The following is a 27,503-nucleotide window of genomic DNA, read 5'->3' on the forward strand; positions in this document are numbered from 1 at the left end:
CACCGCTTCATTTGTCGATGAGTCAGATTGTGTAAAAATCTGTATTTTTAATCTGGTGCATGAGAACATGCAAAATTGACCCTTTAGTATTTAGTTTTTGTTAGTATGCAAATAGCTGGATCTTTGGAGTGCTTGCCTAGCTTATTTTGATGAAATTATGTCACATGTGACCTGAGAACTGTTTTTCATTGTGCGAAATGAATGCATGATACAATTCATCATCTGTAAATGATTTTCAACCTGTGCTGAATGAAGCAAATGTGTTTTTGCTGGTCATCTAACGCTTACATCTTCGGCTGACATTTTTAATAAATGTTCTCCCTGACATGCTTCACTGTGCTTTCATTGTGCATATGCCTATTTCCCTGTGTATAATTGTGTTTTGTGTCAATTTAAATGTGGATTTCAAAGGTTTTAATAAATTCCCGTTTTAATTGTATGCTTCAGTAAAAAAAAAAACTATCAAAGCAAGAGTGACGATTTTTGTTCTGTCAGCTTCCCTTTTAGCTCGAGTGTCATTTACACTTACGCATTTTACTTTTCTCTTTGAAGATATTTGGCGACTTTTCTAGTTCCAGCAGATCCACTTGATACAACACCTCTGCAACCAAATGACAAATGTATCATCATGCTGTAAGACTTTATCATATTAAACTCAATTGGTAACAAATTTGAATACCCCTGTAAGTCCATATGTTTGAATGTAAGATGGTTACCATCATCAAGTTTGCAGGAAAAACACAAGGTCCTGCAAAGTGCCTACAAGACATGCTGCGCAAAACATGTCAGTGGTTTTGCCCCATTACTGTCCATTAGCTCAATACTTAGCCATGCATTGAAGTAAATCATGTGTGGCAGAATCACCCCATTTCTTTGCCAATTAAACCAGCAGCGCATGCCGGCGGAGGATTCGAGAACAAGTTAATTGGACATTTTTGTGGATCTAAACAAAGTCCTAAAATTCTCTGCAGATCTCCCTGATTATTCTGGACAGTCAGCGTTTTGTTTATTTAGCTTGTTTTTTTATCACTCCATCGGGTAACTTTTGAGCACCTTTTATCAAATGCTGTTCACTATTATTCTTTATTAGGATCCCTAGTCTTCCTGGGGTTCTCAAATAATTCAACAAAAACATGCAAAGTTTAAAATTACAAAGCTTAAAATGACCTATGTGGCCAGTGAACATTAAGACTGTTAAATTAGGAATATATATATATATATATATATATATATATATATATATATATATATATATATATATATATATATATATATTAGAGTATTACAGTTTTCAAAGGGGTCAAACCTGTCAAAACATCCCTATTGATAGTCTTGTGGTTGCATATCTATATATATCCACACTGTGGCAGCATTTACTCACAGTAAATTTTCTCAACTGGTTTGTTTATGCTAAATGTAATGGGTTATGAGTTAGTGAATTACATTAACAAACACAACAACCCGATGTATACTGGAAAATAAGGCAGCGTTCATGAATTCAGCGTTCACTTCAAACTGAAAAGGCAAGTTCAAACCCGGCTCACTCCATTGTAAGACAGAGCTAGCATTTCATTAATATCAATGAGGAGTGGTTGGAATACAATTTATAGTTCTGCATTTTCTCTCAGACTCAGCAGAGCTTGCTGCTAATTTAATTTAGCTCAGTCCAGTGGCCACTCCATCTTGATATGAGCCTGCATTCCCCCTTCCCAGGCAGCCCCTTTGACTTTCATCTTATCAACAGGAGAACACGTCAATGGGGGAATGTGGAGATGGACACATGAACAAAATTTTTTTTTTAGTGATAGCAATCAGATGACATCATAATCCAGGATGACTAATCATGCTGTCAATTGGTATTTATTATTCATAGAGCCATGGTAACGGGAACAAAAGCTGTGGTCCTCGTGAGGCCTGGCTGTCTGTGGAACCTCATTAGACCCCGCGTAAAATGGTTACAGCTACACCGCTTAGTCATATTCGTACTAGAGCGCAATAGACAACAGATTAATTAGGTGGTGTCAGTCATCGAGGCCATCTCCGCTTGTGAATCGCTTTAAACCGGCCTAAATACAAGTTAATGAATGACCGAAGGGATGTCGATCCTTTTTGGTGTAGTTTGTAATAGTAAAGCACTTGAAATTTTGACATAAACTTGTTGCTATTTTAAGACACTCTCATTATTACAGCCAGATTGCTTTGAACTCTTGTGATATTTAATCGCAGTATTCCCGTAAATAATACAAATCCCCTTCAAATAGGTTTTGCAACTTCCTTATACTGGAGATGGCACAAAATGAAGCACCTCACCCTGACTTCAACATAGTTCCTGGGCACCAGGATGCCACAATATGGTGACAAAGCTACGCAGAGCATGGGTTAAACCACACAACAAGAAAAAATCAGTAAAGACAGAAAACTTTATTATTGATCCCTATAATGACTAAAGTCTAACTGAAACTCTTTTCAAAACGCCACAAATTGTGCCATGTCTCAGAGGACAGTGGATTTTTTCTGATTCCTCCACAGAGCTAACCACAATGGAGACCTGACCTAACATTTGTCATTCCAAGAAGACATATCTTGTTATGTCCTCGTCGAGGAGTATGATTTTAAAGAAGAAAGACGCAGAACACGGGGAGGTCTTTTTCACCAAGAATAATCCTACGTAATTACACACGGATAACCCAGGGGGCGCTGCACACTTCATGGGATCAGAGCCGTATGTAGAGAGAGTTTGGCCAACTCGGGCTGTGTTCGAATGTGCCTTGCTTATGGGTCACACTATTTTGTAGTGGCGTCCGAATGTCAGGGGAACGAAAATGGAGGGCACTCAAAATTACCCACAACGCATTGCGAGTATGCCTATGAAAAAAAACATGGCGCGAGCGACAGCGCAAGCGCGGGAATCAAATCCGATGCATTAATATATACTACGGAAATAATTAATTAGTTTTAGTTGAAAATATGTACAACAAAGGAAATAAAGTCATTTTAAAACATTTTCATTCGCAATAAATAGTCGGTGATTTATGCACCAGTGCGTCGAAAGATTTACGGTGGTCACGTGATATGTGACGAGGAGAAATTGGCGTCCATTTGTCATGTTACAGCATTTGACCAATCACGGTCCTTGAGGGCCTGCAGGTTTTGGAAGTTTCCCACTTCCAACACAAGCTGATTCCAATCAACAGGATCGTTATCAGGCTTATGCTGAGCTTGCTGATGAGCTGATCATATATCAGCTGTGTTGGAGAAGGGCAACATGCAAAACCTGCAGGACTCCGGCCCTCGATGCCCACCTCTGGGTTAACTGCTGGTCACATGACATATGGACGCCATCTTGTTACCCTGCTGTAAAACCAAGTTGGCCAAACTTTCTCTATATATGGCTCTGCATGGGATGTCAGCAACAATACACAACATATCTATTTTTATTTTAAGCCACATTTTTCTCTGGACTATTGATTTCCTTTTGTAGCCTTTTTTTGAGCTTACTGGCTTGGCTGCTTTACTTCTTCCAGCCTGGTGTTGATTAGTTCCATCTGGACATTGTCTACCTTTTTGGCCAATCGGTTCACAGCTTGTCCTTCTGTTCCACACAGCCGGGCGTTGTCGGTGTGATTAGCTTCTGAGCTTACGCCACCATTTTCTCACAGCTAAGACATTTTAACGATTTTTTTTTGGTACATCTTCTAGGAATGACGTGTCGTGGCCCATTTGCTTGTTTTAATTGAAAATGTTGGCCTTTGAGGGCATTATTATATATATATATATATATATATATATATATATATATATATATATATATATATATATATATATATATATATATATATATATAGGGATTTTTTTATTTTTTATCTTTCATTTCTTCTGTCACAAAACTCAGCATTTTAGCAAGAGTGTGTAAACCTTTTTTATTTTATTTTTTTATCCACTTTATGCTTTACTTGAAATGACACCATTGAAATATAAATTAAACAATCCAGTGCAACTTGTTACAAAGTTTTTTTTTTTTTTTAATAAATGCTACAAGTTATTTTCTGTGTTTTTTTTTAGTGTTAGTTACATGAGGGCGACTTGCGTAATACCAGAAACATGTCTGAGGATGATGCAACACTTGCATGATTTAATTTGAGCAGTTTTCTACCGAAGGAATCACATATTGTGCCATAACATCTAATGTTATGTGAAAGCATTCTTCATATGTAGTAGGTGGTTGGAAAGCGGTGGGGGTGGCTTTCTTGTAGCGTTGGATGGATTCCTTGGAGATGTTCTGAGATCTGTGAGACCTTGCTGATTGTTCCAGTTCTCCCGGTCCGCAGAATAAGCCATAAAGAAGCGGAAATATAAAGAATGCATTCACAGCAGTGCCAAAATAAGCACTCGGTAACAGGGCTGTGACATCATTTCCTAAAGTGTGACCTGCCACTCACTGATGTCGCTGCTTTAGAGCTGAATGGTTGAGCAAGCTCCCGGGAGACTCTTGACTCTTGTTTCCTGTACCGTTACTTCCTGTGAACACATTTGAAAGGACGGTCCCCAAATGGTTTCCGCGCGGGCCAATTAACTTGTCGAGATCTTACAGTGGAGGCTGCAGACGGTGTCAGGAGAGAGAAATAAGCTCTCTTAATGTGGCCGCCATTAGATTCCTAATGACTTTGTATCAAATCAGGATGTGAAAATTCATTAGGTAGACGGATTGTGACATTGGGTGGGCGACAGGAAGAGCTACAGCTTCCTACAAATTGCGATATACTCTGAAATATGGCTTTCCAGCTCAGCACTAAAAATAGGGCCTTATTTGTGTTGGTGCTGCGGCAACGACTGAAACGTGGACCACCATTTTGTATGTGTTAAAGGAGCAGTCTATGGGGCTTCTCATTACACGTTGGGACAGCATGGCTCAGTGGTTTTCCCCAACAGAGCGGTTGTAGGTTCAATTTCCAAGTCATTGTGACCATATCGAAGTGTCCTTGAGCAAGATACTGAACCTCCACTTGCACCTGGTGCTGCAAAAAAAGTGTTATACAAGTGAAAGCCCATTTACGTTAGCATTAAGCTAGCACATGTTCATAGGATGAAATATGATTTGTTTGAACATTTTGGAGCTTAAATATTAATTAATTAATTTAATTTAGTTTTATTTTATCTGTTATTATTTTTTTACTTTAAATGTGGTATTCGGTCAAATTCGTTTTCTCGTACTAATGCAACACAACACAACATCAGTATTGTTTTTCACTGTCGCCTGATCTCCATTCACCAACATGGACGACAAACAACAGTAGCCTATTAGTAAACACCGATGAGATTTATTCTGTTGTGATTTTACATTCCACAGTTGAACATTTCCTCTTTTTTTTTTTCTCAAATCTTATTTTTATGTTCACTCAACAGACACATTACTGATGTATGCAAATTTTGATAGATCATGTTTGACTCTGTCCAGAATGGGAGTTGCAGTATCACTGTCAATAAAAAGTCACCAGAATTTCAGGTACATCAAATAGTAGGATTTATTTTTTATTTTTTTCAGGGCCTTCCATCGCGTGACAAACTCTCATGGCCATGTGCTTCTCAAATATGACTCGTGTCAATTGGCAACATTTCTTTTTTTGTGCAAAGATTTAATCTTTGGTAAAGTCTGACCACTTTTATGTTGATGTTTGGTGCATCGTTACTATTTTGTTCATGGATATTTATGTGGGATTCTCCTGTTGGCCTGCGCAGTCGCTGTTGGAGACACAGGTGACAGAAATGTGAATACAATGCATTAAGAAAACCTTAACTTTGTGCTTTTTTTCCCCTGACCCACGTGCACCATTGTTTATTTATTTATTTATTTATTTAAAAGTCTGTCCGCATGTGGGCACGTCCTTACATCCGTTTCCTTGTCGATGAAAATTTTAAGCAGCAGAGCCCTTGGTGCCCGGTCGGGTTCAAGTAATTTCATGCTCAATTGCCTCAGGCGCACGTCCAAGGGAACATGCCCTGAATGAGAGTAGAAAACATTCCAGTGTGGCTAGTTCTAAGAAATTCTAGCATACCTGACCCATATTTACTTGTTTTAATCAGTGTGGCCAAATGTGATCAATACTGACAAGGATATGCATGTCTATGCACTTTGAACTTGACAGTGAATATTAAATATTGTTCTGTCCAAAATAACGCTCGTTCTGAATCGTTAATTCACAAAATAGATTTTTTTTTTTTTACATATAATAAACCAGAAAAATGAAAACAGTCAGTTTGGGTTTAAAGCATTAAGGATAATAGTAATCCATTTTTAACTTACTGTTACCAAATCAATGGAAAAGACCAATGTACTTGCAATTTTTCTTTTTTTTCTTGTTTATATGAAACTTTCTAATATGACTTAAGCAACTATGCTATGAGACTAACAATTTTTGAAAATGCTAATAAGCATTGTGTTATGTGTTGTACAAGCCAAGATGGATGAAATCCAGATAAAATTGTTTCATGACTAACAGTCTAAGTTAAGGTGATGATTGACGTTCCCAAACGTTTTACGTGGAATTGGCAAAATGATTTTAAGCAGGCTAACCATTCCTGCAACTCATTTTTTTGTAAACTTCCATTTAGAAATTGTGTCACCACAGAGAAATTCCACTTGGCATAACATGTGCATAATGGCTGGATAATATTCTAACCCCAAAACATTAACATTGTCAACCCGGGACTGGAATGCTTTCATTTGGATAGATTAATTGTAGATAAATGAATCACTATATATTTAATCATTTCTAATTTTGCATGTCAAGCCTATTATGACCATACATACAAGCCAGGTCACTTTTTAAGTGGAATTTTACTCACAAATGGCTCTAGATGCGAGTAAGACCCAACAAAGGCAATTATTTCAAGAAGTCTGACCAAGATGAAAGGACGGTTGTGGATTCTGAAGAATCTGATTTTTCATCTTTCTGTTAGTTTAGTCCTTAACGGCAGACTAAATTAAAATCGTTGATATATAAATCTCACACATATACTACCTAATTGGAACTCTTCGTCATGGCAACTGGGGGACATTACAAATGATGTTTCTGTTGTTATTCAAGGTGACTGAATTTTTTTTTGTAGTGGTTGTTTTATGAACTGCAATAATTTCTTCAGCGCTTTTTCAAGGGACAGCAGAGGCACACAAATCATGGTTGTGGTTGTCAGTAAAAGGGTCTTTAATGACTGATTGAGGTTTAAAGCGAACAGTGACAAAACGCAGACAACCCAATAAACAAGGGCTTTGCTCTTTTAAAAGGTAATCACAGTTAAATGATTTGCTTGGGGCTTCTTGAAAAATGTGACCGACGTGCTCCGATGAGGTGGAAGGGGCTTTTTTTTTTTTTTTAATAGTCAGGTTAGTTTTTTTTTCACCCTGAAATGTGATATTTCTCCATGTTGACAGAATTAGCAACAGTAACTTTGAGCATGTAACGATGTAACTTCTTCAAATGAAATGATTAAATAGATGTTAATGTTGTTTTATTATTATTATTATTATTATTATTGTTGGCCCCTGACTGGGGAAACATCTGTACAGCAGCGTTTCCTTTTGTGCTTTGTTATTTCGGCATTTCCGAGCCTTGGTAAGTCTTGGTTGCCAGGTGGTGAAATGAGATTTTCTCATCATTCTACTCGACAAAGAACTGCTAACTAAACATTTCCGTCGTGGCATGAAATCAGTTGCATCAAACAGGATACTGCATCTCTCCATCATCAAAACTTGCCACAAAAAGCAGGGCTTCACTTTACTTATGATCATTTTTACATGCCCCCCCCATGATGAACAACCCCCACCACACACACAAACACACATCATACATACATTAACTTCTAATGACTAGAATGGGAACAAAACTCACATCTGCTCAGTTCGTTCACAATGTGAATGGCTTTGTTTCGAAAGGAAATCGATGTATAAAATGGTAGCTATGCTATCGTCGTATGCACCTAAAGAGGGATGGAATGACACTTCCTGGTTGTCTCTGGAATATCCTGTACAGTATAATACAACAGCGTAGGTCCATAAATCCCAAGGTAACTTCGGCAGTTTTGTTGATTCCATCAGGTTCGTTCCTCAAATCCAGAAGAAACTTCAAAGCCATCGCTTTGATTGATTTTTAGAAGGGATTCCCTCCATAGTCAAAGTTCAGAGAAAGAATTCCCAGCCTCTTCTTTCGCCAACCGCAAATGTCCTTTTCAAACGTGGTACAGCTCCACAACAATTAAACACGCACAACTTTGTATTTTGTGATAATATTTCTGTTGTTTTTTTTTTCTCTCCGTTTTTTTTCTTCAATATAGCAGATCTTCAAACACCCATTTTTAAACACAGAAATAAAAGAAACCCAAAAAACAGGAACCAGGAGAGAGCGGTGATCGGTTGATAAATGGACAAATGGTTATTTTCTCTGCGTCGGTCGATGGAGCTTTCCGGGCCCGCTTTAGCACACGGTGCCGTTCTCCTGTCGGGACTTGGGGCAGGTGGACCTGGGTATCGGCTGCACGGAAGGCGCCAGCGTGCAGAAGAAGCCGGCGATAAGGGTCAGGCCCAGACCTCCCCAGGCGCAGAACATGGACCAGCCGTAGCCGTGGCCGATGTCGTCGGGCAGGCCGTACAGGTAGCGCGGGTAGCGCGACAGCTCAAAGTTGATGCCGGCGACGCAGGTGCACAGGGAGATGATGCAGAAGGTGCCTGCGAAAACAGATGGGGCATGATGTGAACAGCCAAGCCTGCCACCAGCAACTCCAAGTCAGATTGTGCCAACCTTGCAGCTTTTTCACACACGTAAACTCTTTGGTCCTGTTCATTTTCCACGCGCGCTGTATACTCGGCGTGTCAGTCTCAGGGTTCGGCACCTGACTCGTTTGAGTCATGAAGCCATTGGTTAATCTAAAATCCATTTTTATTCCAGCAACCTTGCATTCCTTTGATAAATCCCAAACAATGTGTGATTAAATGTTGGTTCCGAACGCTTTCTAAAGCCACTCCCTCATTTTCCCGTCAAGCGCTGCCGTTCACGAGGACTCGCAGCCTAATTACTAAGACACCACAACGGTGTTTTATTTTGGACTTTTATTAGATGCAGCTGGTTCTAAATTCGGCCTCATTTGGAACGCTACATTACCTTATGGGCTGCCTCTTTGGGACTCTGCCTCTGCGGTCTGGCCTAGCCTCGTCTTGTGCCTTCTAATTGCCTGTTCGATATACAACCGACGGGCACCGCATTAATCCTCACCGGGCGCAAACACTTCTCTGTGAGTTCCCGTTCATTGACCTAAATCACAATTAAAATCGCCAATAAAAAACGCCCAGGACATTTGCTCTCTGGTGGCAAACAGTTGTATGTTATACATGATGAGCCCTCATTTATTTTTTTGCTTTAAGTAGTGAATTATTATATCACAAATAACAGATCCATATCCAACGATCCAACTATTTTTGAAAAAAACGACGACAGCAACAACAACAACACAAAACGTCTCTTTTAATTAAACCTAAGGGAAGGAGGTTTTTAATATGAATTTGTTTTCATATTTTTGCCATCGCCATCAGTGGGTAAATCATCCTTCTTTTGTTTTGCTTTGACTATTTTCTGGGGCAACAAAAGTGCGCAGCAGCTCATTTTGTTGTGTTTAGTGTGAGTACAGGCTGATTTGAATGCTCTTAGATGGAGCTTTTTTTTTTCTTTCTAAAATAAGCTAATTCAACACAAAATGTTCTCTTTTGCTCTCTCATTCTCTTACATGTTGATAGTGTATATATACAGAATATATCACATCCTTTAATTGCCAATGATTTGCATTATTTTTTATTTTTTTATTGAAAGTTTGTTCATCTGCATTTGGTTGGTGAGGAAATTATTTCACACCAGTAAAGGACCTGCACCTGCAAAATAATATAAATAAGCAAAGTAATAGAATGCTCTTGAATGATTTTCAGATCATGCAAAAGGGCTTACTTAAACAGAAACCTAAGCCACACGAGAGAGGAACAATACATGCCTCGCATTTAAAAGCACTGCACCAAATGTTTTTCAGTGCGTTCTTTTTTTGTGACTAATGCACTACGGCCATGCTTCTTGCTTGATTATAGCCTTGCGTGTGAATTTTATGTGACTCACCTCCCATCAGGAACAGCAGGCCGGCCACATACTGCATGAGTCCTCGATCCCAGCAGCAACCGAGCACGCCGATGACCCAGCCGAACAGGATGATGGCCACCGCCATGCCCATGAACCCTGCCGTCATTCGCCGCAAATCTGAGGACGCAAGGAGGGAGAAAGTGTGGTTATCTCCCGGCGTTCTGGCTGCTGTCAAGTACGTTTTTAATGGAGAGAAACACTTGGAACAGTTTTACTCAAGCTAAGTAGGCGAACGTCAGGCATGATCGGAGATGATCAACCGTCGGACGGCTCAAGACAAGAAAGATGCTGTGATGCGGAAATTCCTGAGTACAAGAAATCTTAGGGATTAGGAGCTCAGAGTTTTGAAAATCTAGTCGTAAATCGGCTTAAATTATGCAAGAAGCCACGGCCCCCCAATTTTTTGATGTGTTAAATTTTGTGTCGATTCTACAGCACCGTATACTAGTTTCTCCTTTTAACCATCAGGAAAATAAAAGTTGGTAACTGTAAAGATCTTATTTCATAAACACTACTAAAACTACTCAACCAAATGGAACGGCATTGTAAACTCTTTTGCTAGCCAAAACAGCAGCATCAATTGAGTTCTGAGGAACCGATGATTTAGTTTGGAGACCAATCACATTGTAATATTAAAACTGATTTTAAATTATGTGACTATATTAGCGAGCAAGTGCCCCCAATCCTTATTTCGTCTTCCGAGCTGCCTGCGTGATATCAACCGCAATATATTTTCTTTTTTTACACTTCCCACTTGGTTTTTCCGTGTTCGTTATCCATACTCGCCCTTTGTCACAGTCCCGTCTTAATAAAAGCAGTGCTTTGCCGCCATCTCGTAGCATCTAAAGGCAATTGCAGTACGAACCCCTTGGGTGGGCGTCAATTACTTGCGGAATTTTGTTATATATGTTATTTATTGATATCAAGTTTTGTAGCTTATAAGAAAAATATTGGTTGTGTGAATATGTTCTTGCTGTTTTCTTCCCCTCGTCCTGTCCCCGGATATATATATAGATTACATTGGTTTGAGAAGGGAAATTGCTCATATATTGAGGTCAGGGGATGTCAGATTACAACTTAAATATTCATTCCAACAGCACATCCATAAATGAAGTCCATATTGCGGCAATGACACTGCGAGGGCGAAAAAGAACAAGGACAGTAGCGTGCGCACCCGGGGCGTAATGACAAGGCTTGAACTACGGGGGCAACGTCGAAGAAGAGAAAAAGTGCTCAGAGCTTCCTACCCCCCTTCTTCAAGTAGATTAGAATGTCACGGGTGAGCAAGTCTGCCAGGAGGTGCAAGTGTGGGGGGGGGGGGGGGGGGTGGTGATGTTGTTGTCGGAGGAAAGGCCGAAAAAGGTCAAAACATTTGCCCCGAGAGCATAAATGAAGAACACGAGAAGACAAACCTCCACTGGTGTACTACACCATGTTCATGACCCCGCAGCCTCGTGCGCTTTATGTACCCCCGCACTCTAGCGACCACAGGGGCAAACATGACTTCTCAGATGACAGAAGTGTTTGAAAAAGAAGAATACTGAGAGAGGAGCGTAAGATTACATAAAAGCAGGGACAAGCGACTCAGAGGTTGACACTGTTTTATTTTGTATTTATTTTTAGTTCTTTACCACCATAAGTACAATAAATAATTAGTGCTTAGCTTATAGTACAGTTCAGTGGTATTTAACGTTTTAAGTTCAATACATTTGGATTGGATCCTTAAGAACTTTTTGTTTGTTTTGGTTGACTTTTATACAGTAATTGAATCACTAAGTCCATTAAAAAAAGTCTTATATTCAATGTTACGTGATTTACAATAACACTAAATCTACTTTTTAGGTATAGAACTTGGGTCATAATGGCAGTACTTGGAGAGCACTAAGTATTTATTAGGCTAGTGGTTGGGGCTTGCTTTTGCATTATTATTTTACAAAATTTGTCTTTAAAGGAGGACATATGGAAACTTTAGATTGTTGGTAAACAAATAATGTTTCTATTTATCACTTTCCAACACATTTTGGTTATTAATCATCATTTTTATGTTTAAATAAATCATTTAGCATCAAGAAGCAGTTTTATTTTTTTACATACATACAGTCAATAATATAATTTTTTAAAACTTGCATTTTAGTCCATTTATTTTTGTAGTATGTTTTTTTTTGTATACATTTAAAATTATTTCAATAGAATATCTGTTAGAAACTGTTGGGTGAAAAATAATTCAATTATGGGTCGAAAATGGATCAACCATTACTTTGTTGTTGTTGTTGTTGTACAAAACAATGAAAAATTTGCATTGCTTTGTACAAAAATAAAAAAGTTGGATCAAGTTGACAAAATAAGCAGGCGGTCCCCATTTGACCCATAATTGTTTTGTTTTTGTTTTTTATAGGTCAAATTAACTATGGGTTAAGGTGTACCTAATGTTGTGGCCCACGAGTATAAATCACCCTTCAGCATGCCAGTCGAGCAAGATTACGTGCTTATTTGACAAGTACGCAAAAAAAAACCTTGTAATAATGTATTATACCAGAAAAGAGAAGCAATATACAGAGCAGCTGGCTAGGCTGTGGATTGTGAGGCTTCGGGTTAATGTATAGCAACTGAAGAAGAACCGCAGCTAACAATAATTGCATAAGCAGCCTCTTGGGAAGGGGTGTAAAAGGAGCGTGATGTGTTAAATGATGGCACCCTGCAGTGAGCATGAAAAGAGGAAAATCTGTCTTCCCACCAGCGATGGATTAGCTGCGTGAGACTGGCTGAGGTTGCGTATTGACATGGTGCAGTGAAAAGTGACGGGAAAGGAAAAGAAGCACTATATAACCGTCCACGTATCCATTTTCTATAGCGGCCGTGCTCATTAAGGAGAGCTGCAGCCTATTCGTGCTGACATTGGGCGAGAGGCGGGGTTCACCCTGAACTGGTTGACAGTCAATCTGAGTAGTATAGATGAAAATAAAAAATAAATAAAAATAACTCAGTAAATGTCCATTACATTACAAATAGGTCTTGGAAGATGCATACATTAATTGAATTACAATAACAGATTTTTTTCCCCTCAGTACAGATTACCATTGCTTGTTAAACATTGTCATTTATTGTTATAATATATACTGTATGCTGTGACCTGGACGCGTGCGACGTTTGTTGGCACCGTGATATATATTGCATTTCGTTCATTTGTTAACACATATTTCGCATGGCGCTTTTTGTGAGGTTTAAAGCTTCAAAAACAGCCTCTAGCTCCCTGATTGTTCATTTTCGAAAATGTCAATAAAGCTGCCTGTTTGGGAAGTAATGTTGGCCTCTAAAAAAAAGTCGTTTATAGATGAGAACAATACATCATACTCAGCATGTTTGCTGACAAGAGGCGGCAAAAACAACAACCTTGTGTTCTTTGTCAGGTAGCAACAAAAGCGCTGATGCAGCACGTCAATTGTCATTCGCTGTTTATTCGATGCCAGTTGCAACAAAGAGTTTGTTGTACAAAGTTTCAGTGGTACGCAAAACGTTTCAGTTCAGTACATTGGCATTTACGTATTTTTGGAGGTTGCACAAGTTTGAGACACAAGTGAATGAATTACTTTGAATGGAGCACTGTCACGAGGCCCGTCAGTCGCACACTGTAACCACGGTGACCCCTGAACCTGAGGACAAGCATGACAGAAGCCGTCTGACAGCCTGCTGACTAGGCAAGCCCTTCCTGATTCATATTTACTCACTATTTCTATCGTACTCTACTTGCGGGTGGCGCAAACTCCCTTTGCACGGCCAGCAAACTAACCCTTACATGTCGTCTGACCGAGACAGAGTGATTGAGAAAACTTTGACATCAACAGACGGCAACATTATGCGCCACCGAACGTGATGCACATGGCAAATCTTCTGAGAGTGACTGCAGGTATAAACAGAGCCGATGAAACGCGGGGATTAAAAGGGATACAAGTCTCCAGGCGCCGATGTCAGCACTTTGGTGACGTGCCGAGTCGCAAAAACGCAATCAGGAAAAGGACAGAATGACAGGACCGCCGGCTGAGCTGTCAGTCACTGACTGCAAAGAAGAAATCCAGTAGTGGACGGAATGTGTGTAAACATGCTTAGTGGCGGCTTAATTTTTTTGCTGCCGTAGAGCTTTTCAGATTGAACGGGAATACGATATTTTAGACGTGCAAATACCGTCCATACTATGGACAATATAGACTCACAAATTGAGTTGAGTTGAATTAGGGTTCCCACATAGAACATGTCATCGCTGTCGTGTGTCCAGATATGGTCAATTTCATATTTTTTTCACAAATTGTTACAATTTGTCTGTCCGCGTCATTTGTTATTGTCACGCAATATCAACCAATTTGACGTGTTGAAAATTGCTTGAGCAAATCTATTAAGTCTCTTGAACGCTGTCAGAGGAATGTTGTAAAACTCCGCCTCTTTCCTCACTTTGAGGGAGCCGTGCATCAAAATGTCACCTCAAGATTGAAAGTCTAGATTTTTTGGGGGGAATATTTTTTATTTGTTAAAATGGATGGCTGTGCAGAAGGAAAGGTGAGCCACGAAGGTAGAATTGCATTTTTTTTTCTAATTTCCTGAAAAATTGTGATTTTGGAGATGCCAGGATTCTGCCTGACAGCAATAAGGAACTGACGAGCAGACTTTTCCCATCACCGCAGGAATAAACATAGAGTTAATCACGGGCAGTTTTCTCATCGATTGTTGTGAAATTATACACGTCATGTTTTCAGGACATTGTGATGGCAATCATGTCGATTGGAACAGCTCATAATCAATGCCACCCTTTTGCAAAGTAATTCAAACCTTTGAGGGTGTTTTTTTTTTTTTTTTTTTTTTTTTCTAAGAGCTCAGTATTGTTCATTCGGAAATGTCATCATCATTGCTTTTTTATTTATTTTTATTTTTTATATATATATATATATATATATATATATATATATATATATATATATTTTTTTTTTTTTTTTTTTGTGGGCGTTTTTGATGTCTCCTGGTGCGAGCCAAACTCTGAAAATGTGCTATATTTTTTGACACCTCAGCCGGCAGGCACAAACATGTTGCATTCTACTTTCAGTCGTTCCCCTTGGGTTGTCCATTTCGTAGACGAGAGAGCAGCTCTAAGGAAGCCTGCATTGACACATTCTTGCAATATTTTGCAATTCTTGTGCTTGGTGATGTAGCGTGGAGAATGTTGCCAGACCAAAAGGCAAACATAAAGCAAAAAGCAGACAGACTAAACCGTGTGAGAGTTTGAGGTAAACCTGGAACGCAGTGCGAAGATAAGGTGAGTCACACTGAATAACCGTTCCGTTTCCAGTTCACTGTTCCCGCTGAGATGGTGTTCACGGGGTTGGTGAAAGACTCTGGTTGGTAACCCGGTGGGTAGTAGGTAATGTTCCTTTCTTTTCTTTGATCCTTCCTCGGGTCTCCTGAAAACCTCACGACTCCAGCTGGATTCCGAAGTATTCGGTTTAGGTGAACGGTATGGGATTTTTAATAGGTTTTAGGTGAACTAATAATGAAAGTCACTGAATCGGTAAATACCGAGGACCATGGAATATTGCTTGAAGGCAGTGCTAGATCCTCTCTAAAAGTCACTGTGCAGACTTGATGGTTAACAGGTTGTGAACCTAAAGCTCCAAATAAATGTCATGTAAAAACACTTTTCTAATGCATTATACATATTTGACGATAAGTGCGGTAAGACTGAAAACAACGCAGTACTGAATTCTGGGGATGTGACGTTTTTCACCATTTTTTGTTCCTTACTTGATTCTATTATATTATGTCCCAATATTTTTAGAACTAAATACTGTTTGGAAACTAACTGCCGACTTACTCGGTGGAGAACGTATCTAGGTTAGAGCAACTAAATATTTTCAAAACGGCATTTTCTTTGTTTTTCTGAAGCTGCTAATGCCACTGCATGTTGCCGACCACATGGAGTAAGTCACATGTGGTTCTTTGCTCAAGTTATGGTGTCCAATTCTGATGAAACAGTCACTTTAGTAGCAGCCCTTAATCCCTTTGGTCTTCGCAATGTTTGTTGTTTTGTTTTGTCACATATAACTGCCGATTTGATCTTCTCCATGGTTGGTTGGTGTTTGCTCAAGTCATTCTGCAAAGTCTCACTTATATCTGTATCTGCAACTCAAGGTTAATGCCTTGAGAAAAGCTGCACAGCAAATATTTCATACACATCAAAGATTTTGTGGCTGCGCATTGGTTGGCTAAGTTACGCTTAGTTCTGATGCGGATCCCTCTGTTCAAACATTGGTTAGATGCGCATTTCTTTGTCTCGGTCCACAGATTCTAGTTCGATTTGGATGCGACCAGATGTCACGCATTGCCTCGTGTATTCGGCCACAGTTCACCTGTCTGGAAACTGAAAGTAGTAGCGCACATAGCAAAGGTTCTCGTATGTGCAGTCACCTGTGTTGTGTTTTCCCCAGTCAGAATCCAGGAAGCAAGAAGCAGTTGTGTCATAACTCATGTCATTCATTTTTCATGCCTTTTGAACCAACCAGGCGGAAATTGTGTTTGTCCCTAAAACACACGAGGGAATTGACACAGGATATGACAGTGTTTTGATTTTGAGATGGATGTCCCCGAGGAATACGCATGAGCGGATTTGCAGGGAGTTAAAAAACAAAACAAAACCTACATACTTGATCGTGATGGAGGACTGTTTTGAGGAAATTGTTTTTGCAGTAGACACTTCCATTGGCTTCATTGTTCCTTTACCAAAAATAAGTATATTTAAGTATGCTTAAATTATACTCAAAATTAGAGTATAGTCCACCATGTACATGTTAAGTGTACTCGTAAGTATACTAAAACATATACTAAAAGTTTGCATACTGTAGTATATGCTTAGAATGTACTTGTACTTTTTGAAGTATACTCAAAATTAGGAGAGTATATATCCAGTTTGCTTTTCTTGTACTTATTGGAAATATACTGTACCAAGTACATGTAATTAGTAAAAGTCAATGTTAATAAAACACATACTAAAAGTTGACATACTGTAGTATATACTTAGAAGGTACTCGCCGAACCAAAATGATAGGTTTCATTTATTTAGAAAGACCCAAACCTCATGTGACTGGATTGCCTAGAGGTTAAGGTCACGACCTTTATTACCAGTGTTCGCTGGTCCGATCCCTGTCAATTCATTACTGGGCTTTTTCGCTGTAAACTAAACAGTGGACATATGTGTACCACGAAGTATACTTTCAAGTATACTTAATAGTGTACCTAAATATACTATAATGTTGACTTGAAAGTAGCATACTTATCAATATACTTTATAATGTACTTAAGTATACTTTGAAGTGTACTAAAATGTTCCAATTTAGTTCCGAGCAGTTTACTTAAAGTTTACTTTTAGTACAATAATAAGTACACTGGAAAAATAAATGTAGGTATACTTAAGTATACTCTATGTTATGTAATTAAAGTATACTACTTTTTGGTAAGGATTAGCTACAAAGGCTCACTTGTGCACAGATTCTTCAGAGCTAAAGCTAATCCCTGCATCAAAATATCTACGTCTCTTGGCACGTTTCAAAAATTTAACGTTGTTTTAGTTTTATGTAGTAGTCTGCTAGAAGGCATTTTTTTCTAAATGCGTTTGAATGCTTTAATGCCATGATTTATATTATAAAAGAGTTGCAACTGGACTGGAAAAGAGCTTCAGATCTGCCATATGAAAGTGCTACGATAGGTGCCCGTGTATTTTTAGCATGAACTCTTCAGCAAACATCCTAATGCGCCGCATGCTGTGGCTCACAGCCTGTGACTTTGCCACTGTCAGTGTGACAAATGAGCACACAAGATGACTCATTTATTCGCGCTACATTAGGCCATGCCTTTTTGAGGACGTACCCAAAATTAAAATCAAAAAGAGAAATCTAATCTTTTTTTTCCCAAGCTCCATCTCATATCTACCCTGATGCTTCTTTGCAGTCATTTTCAATTCCGAGATAACCATAGATCCAAATGTGCAGTTATATATAGTAAAAAGCGAGTTTCCTCTACTGACGCACAATGCTCTACGTATGAGTATACACCCTGGAGTGCAAAAGATGTGAAAGTGCTGTGAAACTGTATGTGCAAAGTGAGTCACATTTTAAAATGTGATTCAGATGTGAAAAAAAAAATCAGTACAAGCGTATACCGCTTAGTAGTGATGGCAAAATGAAGCTTCATGAAGCACTTGTAATATTTTTTGACTCCCCTAGATGGTGCTCTTGATTTAAATATAAAGGCTAGTGCAAAGGAAATTGATTACATTTCCACTGCATCTTTCAACCAAGAGTGGCATCTAGAGGAGTCAAAAAATATTACAAGTGCTTCATGAAGCTTCATTTTGCCATCACTACCGCTTAGATCAGGGGTGCCCAAGTTCGGTCCTTGAGAGGAAGGAGGGAGACATGGACTTGGACACCACTGGCTTAGATGATAAAAACAAGCCCTGCATTCAAACACACATATTCACTGATTGCACGCCGTGAATGAATTTGGAGAATAAGTGTTCGCCTGTTTACTATATCAGCATATGACAGACCGCTGTCATTTTTCCACTGCGTAATAGGTTCCATTGTTCAACTTGATGCTGCTTTTCCATTTAATTACAGACCAATAGCCCTACTAAATATTATATTTTTTTATTTAAATGACTCTGTACTGTGCCGGTATTATTTTCTTAATTAAATATAAAAAGGAAAAGTGTCCTACTGTTGCAGATGACGGGCTAAATAAGCCATCTGTCAAAACAAAAGAACACCAGATAAAACTGCCAAAATTCCACATTAAGCCCCGGAGTTGTAGAGCTACTCTCATTGAATATTGCAAGAATCCATTACATTTTGGTGCTTACTGAAATAAAAATGTGGCAAGAGGAATTTATTTTCCCTCACTGCTGATTGCGCTCAATGGTGCGTGAATAGTTTTAGCTAACTCCCTTGAGACCTGACAGTAGGCCTTTAAATGATTTCCCTTGATTAATACTTATTTTATACATGTAATAATGTGAACACAAATATGTATTCAAAACTGCTCTTTGCCAGGAATCCATTGTGTTGATATCTTTTCCACCTTGGCAGAGGTCCGCGCTCTATTTGGTTTCCCCATGTATTAAAGAAGCCAACGGAACGTCAATAGAGCTAGCAACCAGCTCCCCCTTGAAAAGTGTGACAAAATAACTGCTATGGAAGCACAATTCATGTTCGTTAAGATGCCCCGGGGCCAGATCATCCACAAAGCTTTAACAAGAGAACTTGGTAGAGTATGGTACTGCCACAAAGGAACATCAGTGTCCTGGAGGTGGTGATGAGGGCTTTGAAATGTATATATTTTCCCCGGGATCATGACGTATATGGATATGGATATAGGATAGCCCTCGAAATAGGGATTTGTTTCGCCAAGGCACATCAAAAAATGCAAATTATACTATATATGTATTTCAAACCCAAACTACAAATGACGAGTTTTCCCCTTCAATGTGGGCCAGACGATTAAGTACATCTGTAAGAGTGAGGGAGAAGAGGTAAAAGTAAATTCCGGTTTCGGAAACATTCGGGATAACACATTTACATGTGTGAGCGGACACTTACTTCCGTATACATGGTCATTGCGCCCCAATGGATCAAAACTGTGACGCATGGACAGCGTCATCACACAAATAGATAAATAGATAACATTTCCACTTTTAACTTTCCTCGGGTCAGTAAATTATATTCATGACACAGCACGCATATATATATATATATATATATATATATATATATATATATATATATATATATGGCAAAACAATGCCCTGATGAATCAAGGTATTCAGAATGTGTTTATACACTCTAAAAACAGTTCAACAGGTAAAAAGTAACCCAATTATGGATTAAAAATGGACCGATCCACTTTATGGAGCAATTTCTTGACTCAAAGTATAGAGGATTGGTCCATTTTTTTATCCATAGTTGGGTTATTTTTGACCCATGTGTTTTTAGAGTGTATGAACAAAATATAGCAAACGTGGTAACTCAGTGGTCTAATTTTGGGCATAAGAGCATATTTGGGTTTTTGCGTGTGTTTACATGGCCTTTTAAAAGCCAAATATTGCCTCTATTTGCGCTTTGGGAGCGTTATTTGCTCCATGTATACATACTCAATGGCAATTGCTCTATGACTGCAAGGTAACTGAGTTTCCTCCAAAATGCCGCTCCCCCCCAAAAAAACATAGTATTGCTGTGCGTACATTTGATTGACAAAATATGCATGAGAATGCCTTCATCTTTTGTTCAGAATCAACTACTTATCACAGGTAACTGCCTCAACTGTCTTCTCTTTCATCCCGCAGCGCCACAGCGCATTACACAGCCGGATGCTGAGCGTCAACTGCTTTGATGAGAAAGCATAAAGTAGGTTGTTCCTATAAGTGGAACTGAATGCTTCATTGGAAACATTTGGGGCTTTATCCCGCCCATCGGACGCTCAGCGTCTCTGGTGTTTTATGGTGAGTGGACTGGCCCGGACGCTCGGCTTCTTTCTGCATGATGATTGGAAGATCTGTCTGATTTTTTTCATTTCATTCATCTCAACTGATCTGGAGACTTTACTGACCCTTGCGAATTTGTCCTTGTTAAAAACGACTAGCGTTATGTTTGGTGACTGTCTTTTGTCACTCCGCAGCTTCTGCTCATTGGGGGAAAAAAGAGGGGAAATAACCTTCTCAAATTCAAGGAGGCCATTGACGGGACTTAAAGATTTAGATGGCATACACATGTCTGTGATGAAAGAGCTTCAGAGGATCCTGAAAAAACATTCAAGGAGTAGATGAAGACGTGACAGAGAAAGCCGGGATAGTGCGTTGGACCCCAGAGGCATTACTAAGATCGAAAATTTGTAGTTTGGATTTGTTCTATCTTCTGTGATACTAGTTCTGGAAGTTTTCCGACACACTTTATATTTGACTGAGAAATGAAGATCTCCACTGCAGAGGTGGGTATTTCCGCCTCTCCATCGGGTCCGTCGTTGACGGATGCCCACATTTTTTGGTGAATGCTTTATGACACGAAGCCTCCAAAAAATACACTGACTGAGAAGGACCGTCAGTAGTACTGACCCAGATCGACGGACGAAAATCTGCCATGAATGGGCGGTCACTCTAGCTTGACAGGGAAAACACTAAACGATGCTAGCAACCAGGAAGCTAAACTCTTAAGGATATAACATTGTAAACTGAAAGATGACAACGTTCAAAGCTAAAGGTGTCGAAGGGGAATACAAATCCGTCCAGTTGCCGTTGTAAGCATGTGGTCTTGTCACAGCATCCACAGCTCATTGGGGGTGGGGAATAGAGCTTAATTTCATTACCCATGTCGAATGCCACAGGGGACAAAACAATAGAGTGGGAAAATCAAATTACACAAGATAGCAGGGGGGGCGAGGGAGATGGTGGGTGTGATGGGGGAGGAGTCGATGCTGTCGACATCCGCTAACAGTCATACTATTTGCCGATTCACAAATGCGCCCCTGGCTTTAAATGGGGCGCTGGTGAAGACGGTTGAGTTCCTCTGGGGGCGGAAGCCATATGGATGATTTCATGGCGCATCAGTCAGCCGCAGCGTGAGCCCGCCCCAAAGGTTGAATCAGTGACTTGGCCGAGAAGACCAATCGCTTTCAGAAGGAGGTTTCCAGGAAGGTTGCTACCTACAGGCAAATTGGACACGTTGGTCCTGCTGAACTGGCAATCGGCGTTGATGCTTAGACAAGCGAGGAAAGGTTAACGGAGGCCTCGGATGGGGCTAGCTGCGGTCCATCTCAACATTGATAGAGACTTTATGGCTTGAATCAACTGCTTGTAAATGAAGTCATTCTACTTCATTATTATTGGGACTGGAACATCCTGTAACTAAGACTAAACATTAAAATGTCCCATCCAGCTTGGCATATTAAATACCACATAAAGCAGGCCATAAAAAAGGCTTTTAGCTCATTAAATGGCAGTAATCACGTGTCATCTTGTTCTTAGTGTTGTCATATGTACTGTGACATGCTTTCTCGCTGCTGTAGTGATTTTGAGGCAATGTAGTTACGTATTCTGTCCTGAACCTGAAGGACCACCCTCTCAGATTGTCAGTGGCCATTTTTGGTCATGTACAGAAATAGTCTCGGATTTTTAGACACAGCCTGTAGGATCTGATTGGCAATGTTTGGATTTCAAACATTTGCTGAAATCTAAGCATTCTTGACAAATCCCCTCTTCCCCTCCACACCTTATATCCTGGAAACCGTTGCTACACCAGATGGACCAACATCATCACTCTCCACTCCAAACACTGCATATGATGAATATTCGTCACAACATTATGGGATCTTATCATCACTAATTTCTAAAACCATTTTACCAGCTGTAAAGAAATTGCGTTAGCAGAGGAATGAATACAAGGAATGAAGGTTAACGACTACAATCAAAGAGGATAAAAATCAGCCGTCTTTGCAAGATTAATTCATGTCTCTGCTTGCAAATGCAAAAGGAAAAGTGCCCAATATGGAGCCTGGGGAAGTTTTCCTTCCCTGCCAAGCAGAATGACACACTTCTCTGCTAACACACAGTTTACTGCGCTTTCGAAATTGCTGTACGGCTTACTGAGGACATGCATGCTGCGGAGGCTCTGACAGCCAGTCACTGCACAGCATTATTACAACATTGCTTAGCACTGGCTCTGTCTTAATGGTGGCATTTTTTTAGAGGGGGGGGGGGGGGGGTTCTTAATCTTTCCAGGGCTGACGCAAAGTTGCTGAGCGAGTGACAATAGTGCATGCCAGCCCCCACTAAAAAAAAGCTGTTTGACTGATTCAAAGGCAGAACAGGAAGCATTAGCCAGGGGAAGGCGGTGAGAGCAGTGAAAGGCAGAGCTGCGGCTGAGAGATACTCAAAGCTCTTAGCCATTAATAACTGCGGCTCTCGATACTTTACGCAAGGAATCTAAAGTGCGGGGCTCCAACTTTTTCCACGCTAGCGTTACCGACTTTGGTCGTCACGCCAATAGAATGCCACTTGTATTTTATCTTAATCACCATTCCGTTACCATTACTCTCTGCTAACTATTATAAATGTCTCCTGTCTTCCGGTTCCCAGGATTAACTGAACCATATGTGCGCTGTCCAAGAAGTAGTTTGACCAGCCATCATGGCTAGATTAAAAGCAGCACTAATCGAGAAAGTAGAAGACAAGAAGCTTCATGTTCTGGAGACGAAAATGTCACGAAGTGTGTTGGGAGTGACTAAGAAAGACAGAAGAAGAAATGCATTAAGGGGTCGGTGGAGGTAAGATTCAAAGAACATACAAGAAGCAAGACTGCGATGGTTTGGACATTTTATGTGGAGAACTGAAGGACAGCATGTAGGAAGAGAAGTGACACATATGGAAATACAGAGGACTCAAATAAGGAAGACCAAGAATCACAGACCTAAGAATGTGTCACCAACACAGTCCAGTTGATTTGCCACTTATGCCCAAATACTTTTCACTTGTAGACTATTTCACATTTGCCCAGTGTGGTTCCATTCGCGAGCTGCGGATATTTCAGGGGTTTCAAATGCGAAGAAATCATTTGCGCTTTGAGGAGTCAGTTGAGACGGTGTAGCCTAATGTTATGCCAGCTGGATGGCTCCCTTTAGAACCCGATCCCACTGGTAGGAGACCTCAGAGCAGCAGAGCACACTGAAGGGATTTCGGTTTGGAGCCCATCTGTGCTGCTTGCGGTTTTCGGCCAAGGTACCATCTCTCCAGAAAGATTTAAGTTCTAACTACCCACAGTTTCTACATTACTGTCAACATCGGAAAATACCAACAACTGTTGTGAGCATTGGCACAGAATTCAGTAAACAATGTAAACGGGAAAGCTAATGCACCAAAACTACAAGATAAAATAGCTGCGTTTACATGGATCCATGTATTCCGATTAGAATGAATCTGAATGAGCAAGCGGAATGAAGACAAGACAAATGATTTGATGACACGGAGCAGCCCGTTTGGTAAATATCTATAACAGGTAATCCAATTGTTTCTATTTTACAACGAAGTATGATTTGCTCGCAGTTAGCAAAGTTGACATCATGCTCCAGAAGAATGTCATCTATCCAACCATCCGTTGTTTGTCCGCAGTCTGTTGATCCAGCATGTTGCCGCTCACGTAGTTTCAAAAGTGCTCTTGCGCGGTCAAGGAGCTCATCTTCTCTTAGTTCAGACTCCCCTCACTTCACCAAAGCCGAGTGCTGCGCAGCTTTGTATAATTCCATTATAATCCCCGCCTCGACATGTTCAAACTCTCGCTTGTCATTTTTAGCTTGGGTGTGATGTTTACTACTTGGACTAGGTCTCCCCGTTTGTGTTTAGAACAGCTTCTACTCTTTGAGGAAGGGTTTTGACACGATTTTGGATGTTTGTATGTGGGAAAATTTTTGACAGATTTTTTTCATACAATCAATGAAGATTTGTTAGCTGGGACAGAACACCCAATGATGGACTGGTTGAAGATCAAAACAAACAAAATGGTTTCTTGGTATGTTTTTCTTCCAATTGTCCCATAATTGGACATTCCTTTTGAAACTTTTCATACAATTAAATTTTCATTTTTTTATTTAATTGGAATATTGACAAATACAATTTCAATATGATCCACTTTTTGTGATGCACCTCGTGTGATGCAATAAATCAAAATTTTTCTGTGATTTTTAAATGGCCACAATTTAGTCCCAAGTTGACCTGTCGAAAAGTCAGACAAAGATGTAAATCTCGAGCAACCCACTTAAAACCGCAAATCAATTTTTCACATCTTGAGCCTTAAACCTTGAATCTTAAACCTTAAATGAATGACCTTTAGTCTTCAAACTGAGAAATACTCAGAATAGCAGATGCTGAGATGATGCTGGTCCATTTGGGGCTTAAGTGCTTCCATCTCTGCTGCTCTTGGCCATCCGCTGAAAGACGACAGGAATATTTCCGCGATCTTATCACCACGCTAATAGGAGTGAGAGGAGAAACGGCGGCGGGATGCAAGAGGGATAGAAGTGAAAGTAATTACTGCTTAAATTGTGAGTGCTGGATTAAGGAGACACGGGGCAAAAAGATGGAGTCCATTCCAAAGTGAAGTGATGGATGTTAACTGTTGTCATACCTGCAACGGCAACACTTCCAATATGATTTATTCACTTTTAGTCGTCTCCGTTTAACGTAGCAAATGTGCCTAAAAAAGCACTTAGACAAATCACTCCAAGGTAATTGCGAATGCATAGAAGACGGGTCACTAGGGGCCCACTTGCATGCTAATTCTCAGTAATACATTCATATTCTACCTCAAAAAGGAATTTGCATAAAGCCTATTTCATTGCAATGTAACAGTATGCACGCTAAACATGCATTACAGAACGCGCTCTCACATATTTGCAAGTCTGGGTGATATCATCTGCTCCACCATTAACGCTTCCAACCTCACACAGTCACGGCGCTTTATCCCAGACTCTGTCAGGAGGATTTACGCTCAAAGTCAAGCGGCAACTGAAATCTCCGAAGAGAGGAAGTTGTCTCTTTTCAGAAAGCAGAGGGAGGAAGAGTCACAGTAAAAAAACGAACAAACAAAAAAACGTGATTGTCATCCATTGGATCATTTCTGTTTCAAGATTATTTAACAGACTTGTTGTTGTTGTTGTTGTTTTTAGTGCAGACAGTATTTTATCTTTTGTTACTGAGCCTGGTGATACAGCTGTGACTGATTGCTAATGTTGTTTGTAGCAAGTGTTCTAGGAATGGTGGTATAGCTAAAAGTCAAACGGTGGCTGTTCCTAAACATTCAAGTCCCTAGTTTTTTGAGATATATAGTAAAGCTATCTGTCCATCCATTTTCTTTACTGCTTATTTTGTTCAGGGTCTTGGGCGGCTAGATCTTAACCCAGTTTATTTACAATGAAAGGCGGACTACTACTACGCCTGTGTGGCAGCCAATTCTAGGTCACAGATACACAGATGAACTTTTTGGAGGTGTCAAAATAACTTCTTTATAAAATTAACATCTTGCATTCAGTCATGCAATGTTCTTGAGCTGCTTTGCTTCTTCAGGACGTGGACGACTTGCAGTGATTAATGGAACAATGAATTCTGCTGTCTTCCAGAAAATCCTTTAGGCAAATTTCTGGCCATCAGTTCATAGCCTTAAGATCAAGCTTTCTTGGGTTATGCAGCAAGACAACAACCCAATGAAAACATACCAACCACCTCTAAGAAAATAAATAAATAATGAAGCAACCAAGTCAAAGCGCAGACTTGAATCTGATTGCGATGCTGTTGTATGACTATAAGCGAGCAGTACATGGATTTGAAGTGAGTCTACCAACGTCTGTTTATCTCTTGCCATTCTGCAGCTTGTTGTCTGTGGACACATGCCTCCGAGTCTGAGGAACACTATTCTCATGGGGCGAACATAGAGAGACGGGAAGAGAGTGAAGGAAATCGTCGCGGGGGGATGCGGGGGTGGAGATGGATGACCTTGGTGTCCGTAGGCTGCGGAGTGGCGCTGCTGCACGAGTGCGGCGAGAAGATAAGAGACGGTGCCGGGGAGTTGACTTGACAAACCCTGACTCCACGCGTCGCCGCAGCCGGACACATTGTCTCTCCGACGTTGAGATTATGTATCCGCTGGGGAATGGCTCGTGCGATGCGTCCATCTGCGTACCCACACGACTGCCGCCCGTCTCTTATCAGCCCTGTGTCGACTCATTTTAATCAACCTTAATTACGCTGGCAAAATAATGGAGCTCGAAATAGAAATGTGACAGCAGAGGTATTGGAACATCTTGAGCGCAGCAACTGTCAATCAGAAAATGGCCTGCCCTAGCACCTTGGCTTAAGAGTTTAATTTGTTAATTAACTGAAATCACTCCAATAAAATGTCCCCATTGAAATGAATAGCAAGCGCCATGTGAACTGATGGTGGCCAGAGTGGCAGCTTAGAGGTACCACAAAATGGAAATTGAAGCAACGTGGTTCTCAGTAGGGTTGAGGTCAGGGAATCATACGTCCATGCAGACCTCTGTTGAACCTCTGGCTGGGAAAAAAGATGTTCACACCCTTGTTAACTGTATTCAACTGCCGTGCAATATGAGATGAAGTACATATGAGGCTTAATTGGTACTACAAGCAATATTTAGATATGCTCTGTCAATGGATGCTCATTTTGTCCGATGTCATGTAAATAATTGATGAGCTGATTTAAGAAGGTTTCCTGTTCTCGGTGGGCCTAAAACTGGGTGTGGAAT

General features: G+C 40.1%; 1 protein-coding gene across 2 annotated transcripts in view; it reads right to left on the bottom strand.

The window, feature by feature from the left end:
* Positions 1 to 5,298: 5,298 nt before the first annotated feature.
* tmem178bb (transmembrane protein 178Bb) overlaps positions 5,299 to 27,503 on the bottom strand; it is a 91,417-nt gene continuing 69,212 nt past the window's right edge. For both annotated transcript variants that reach the window (XM_086058983.1, XM_086058984.1), the window contains 2 exons: positions 10,149 to 10,286; positions 5,299 to 8,719 (listed from right to left, as the gene is read on the bottom strand). In XM_086058983.1, the coding sequence (XP_085915109.1) occupies positions 8,469 to 8,719; positions 10,149 to 10,286 (389 nt within the window). In that variant the 3' untranslated portion in view covers positions 5,299 to 8,468. The remainder of the gene's footprint in view (positions 8,720 to 10,148; positions 10,287 to 27,503) is intronic.

Source organism: Leptonotus elevatus, chromosome 17 (genome assembly GCF_054856555.1).
Source record: "Leptonotus elevatus isolate MCC_2025b chromosome 17, RoL_Lele_1.0, whole genome shotgun sequence".
Taxonomy (NCBI): Eukaryota; Metazoa; Chordata; class Actinopteri; order Syngnathiformes; family Syngnathidae; genus Leptonotus; species Leptonotus elevatus.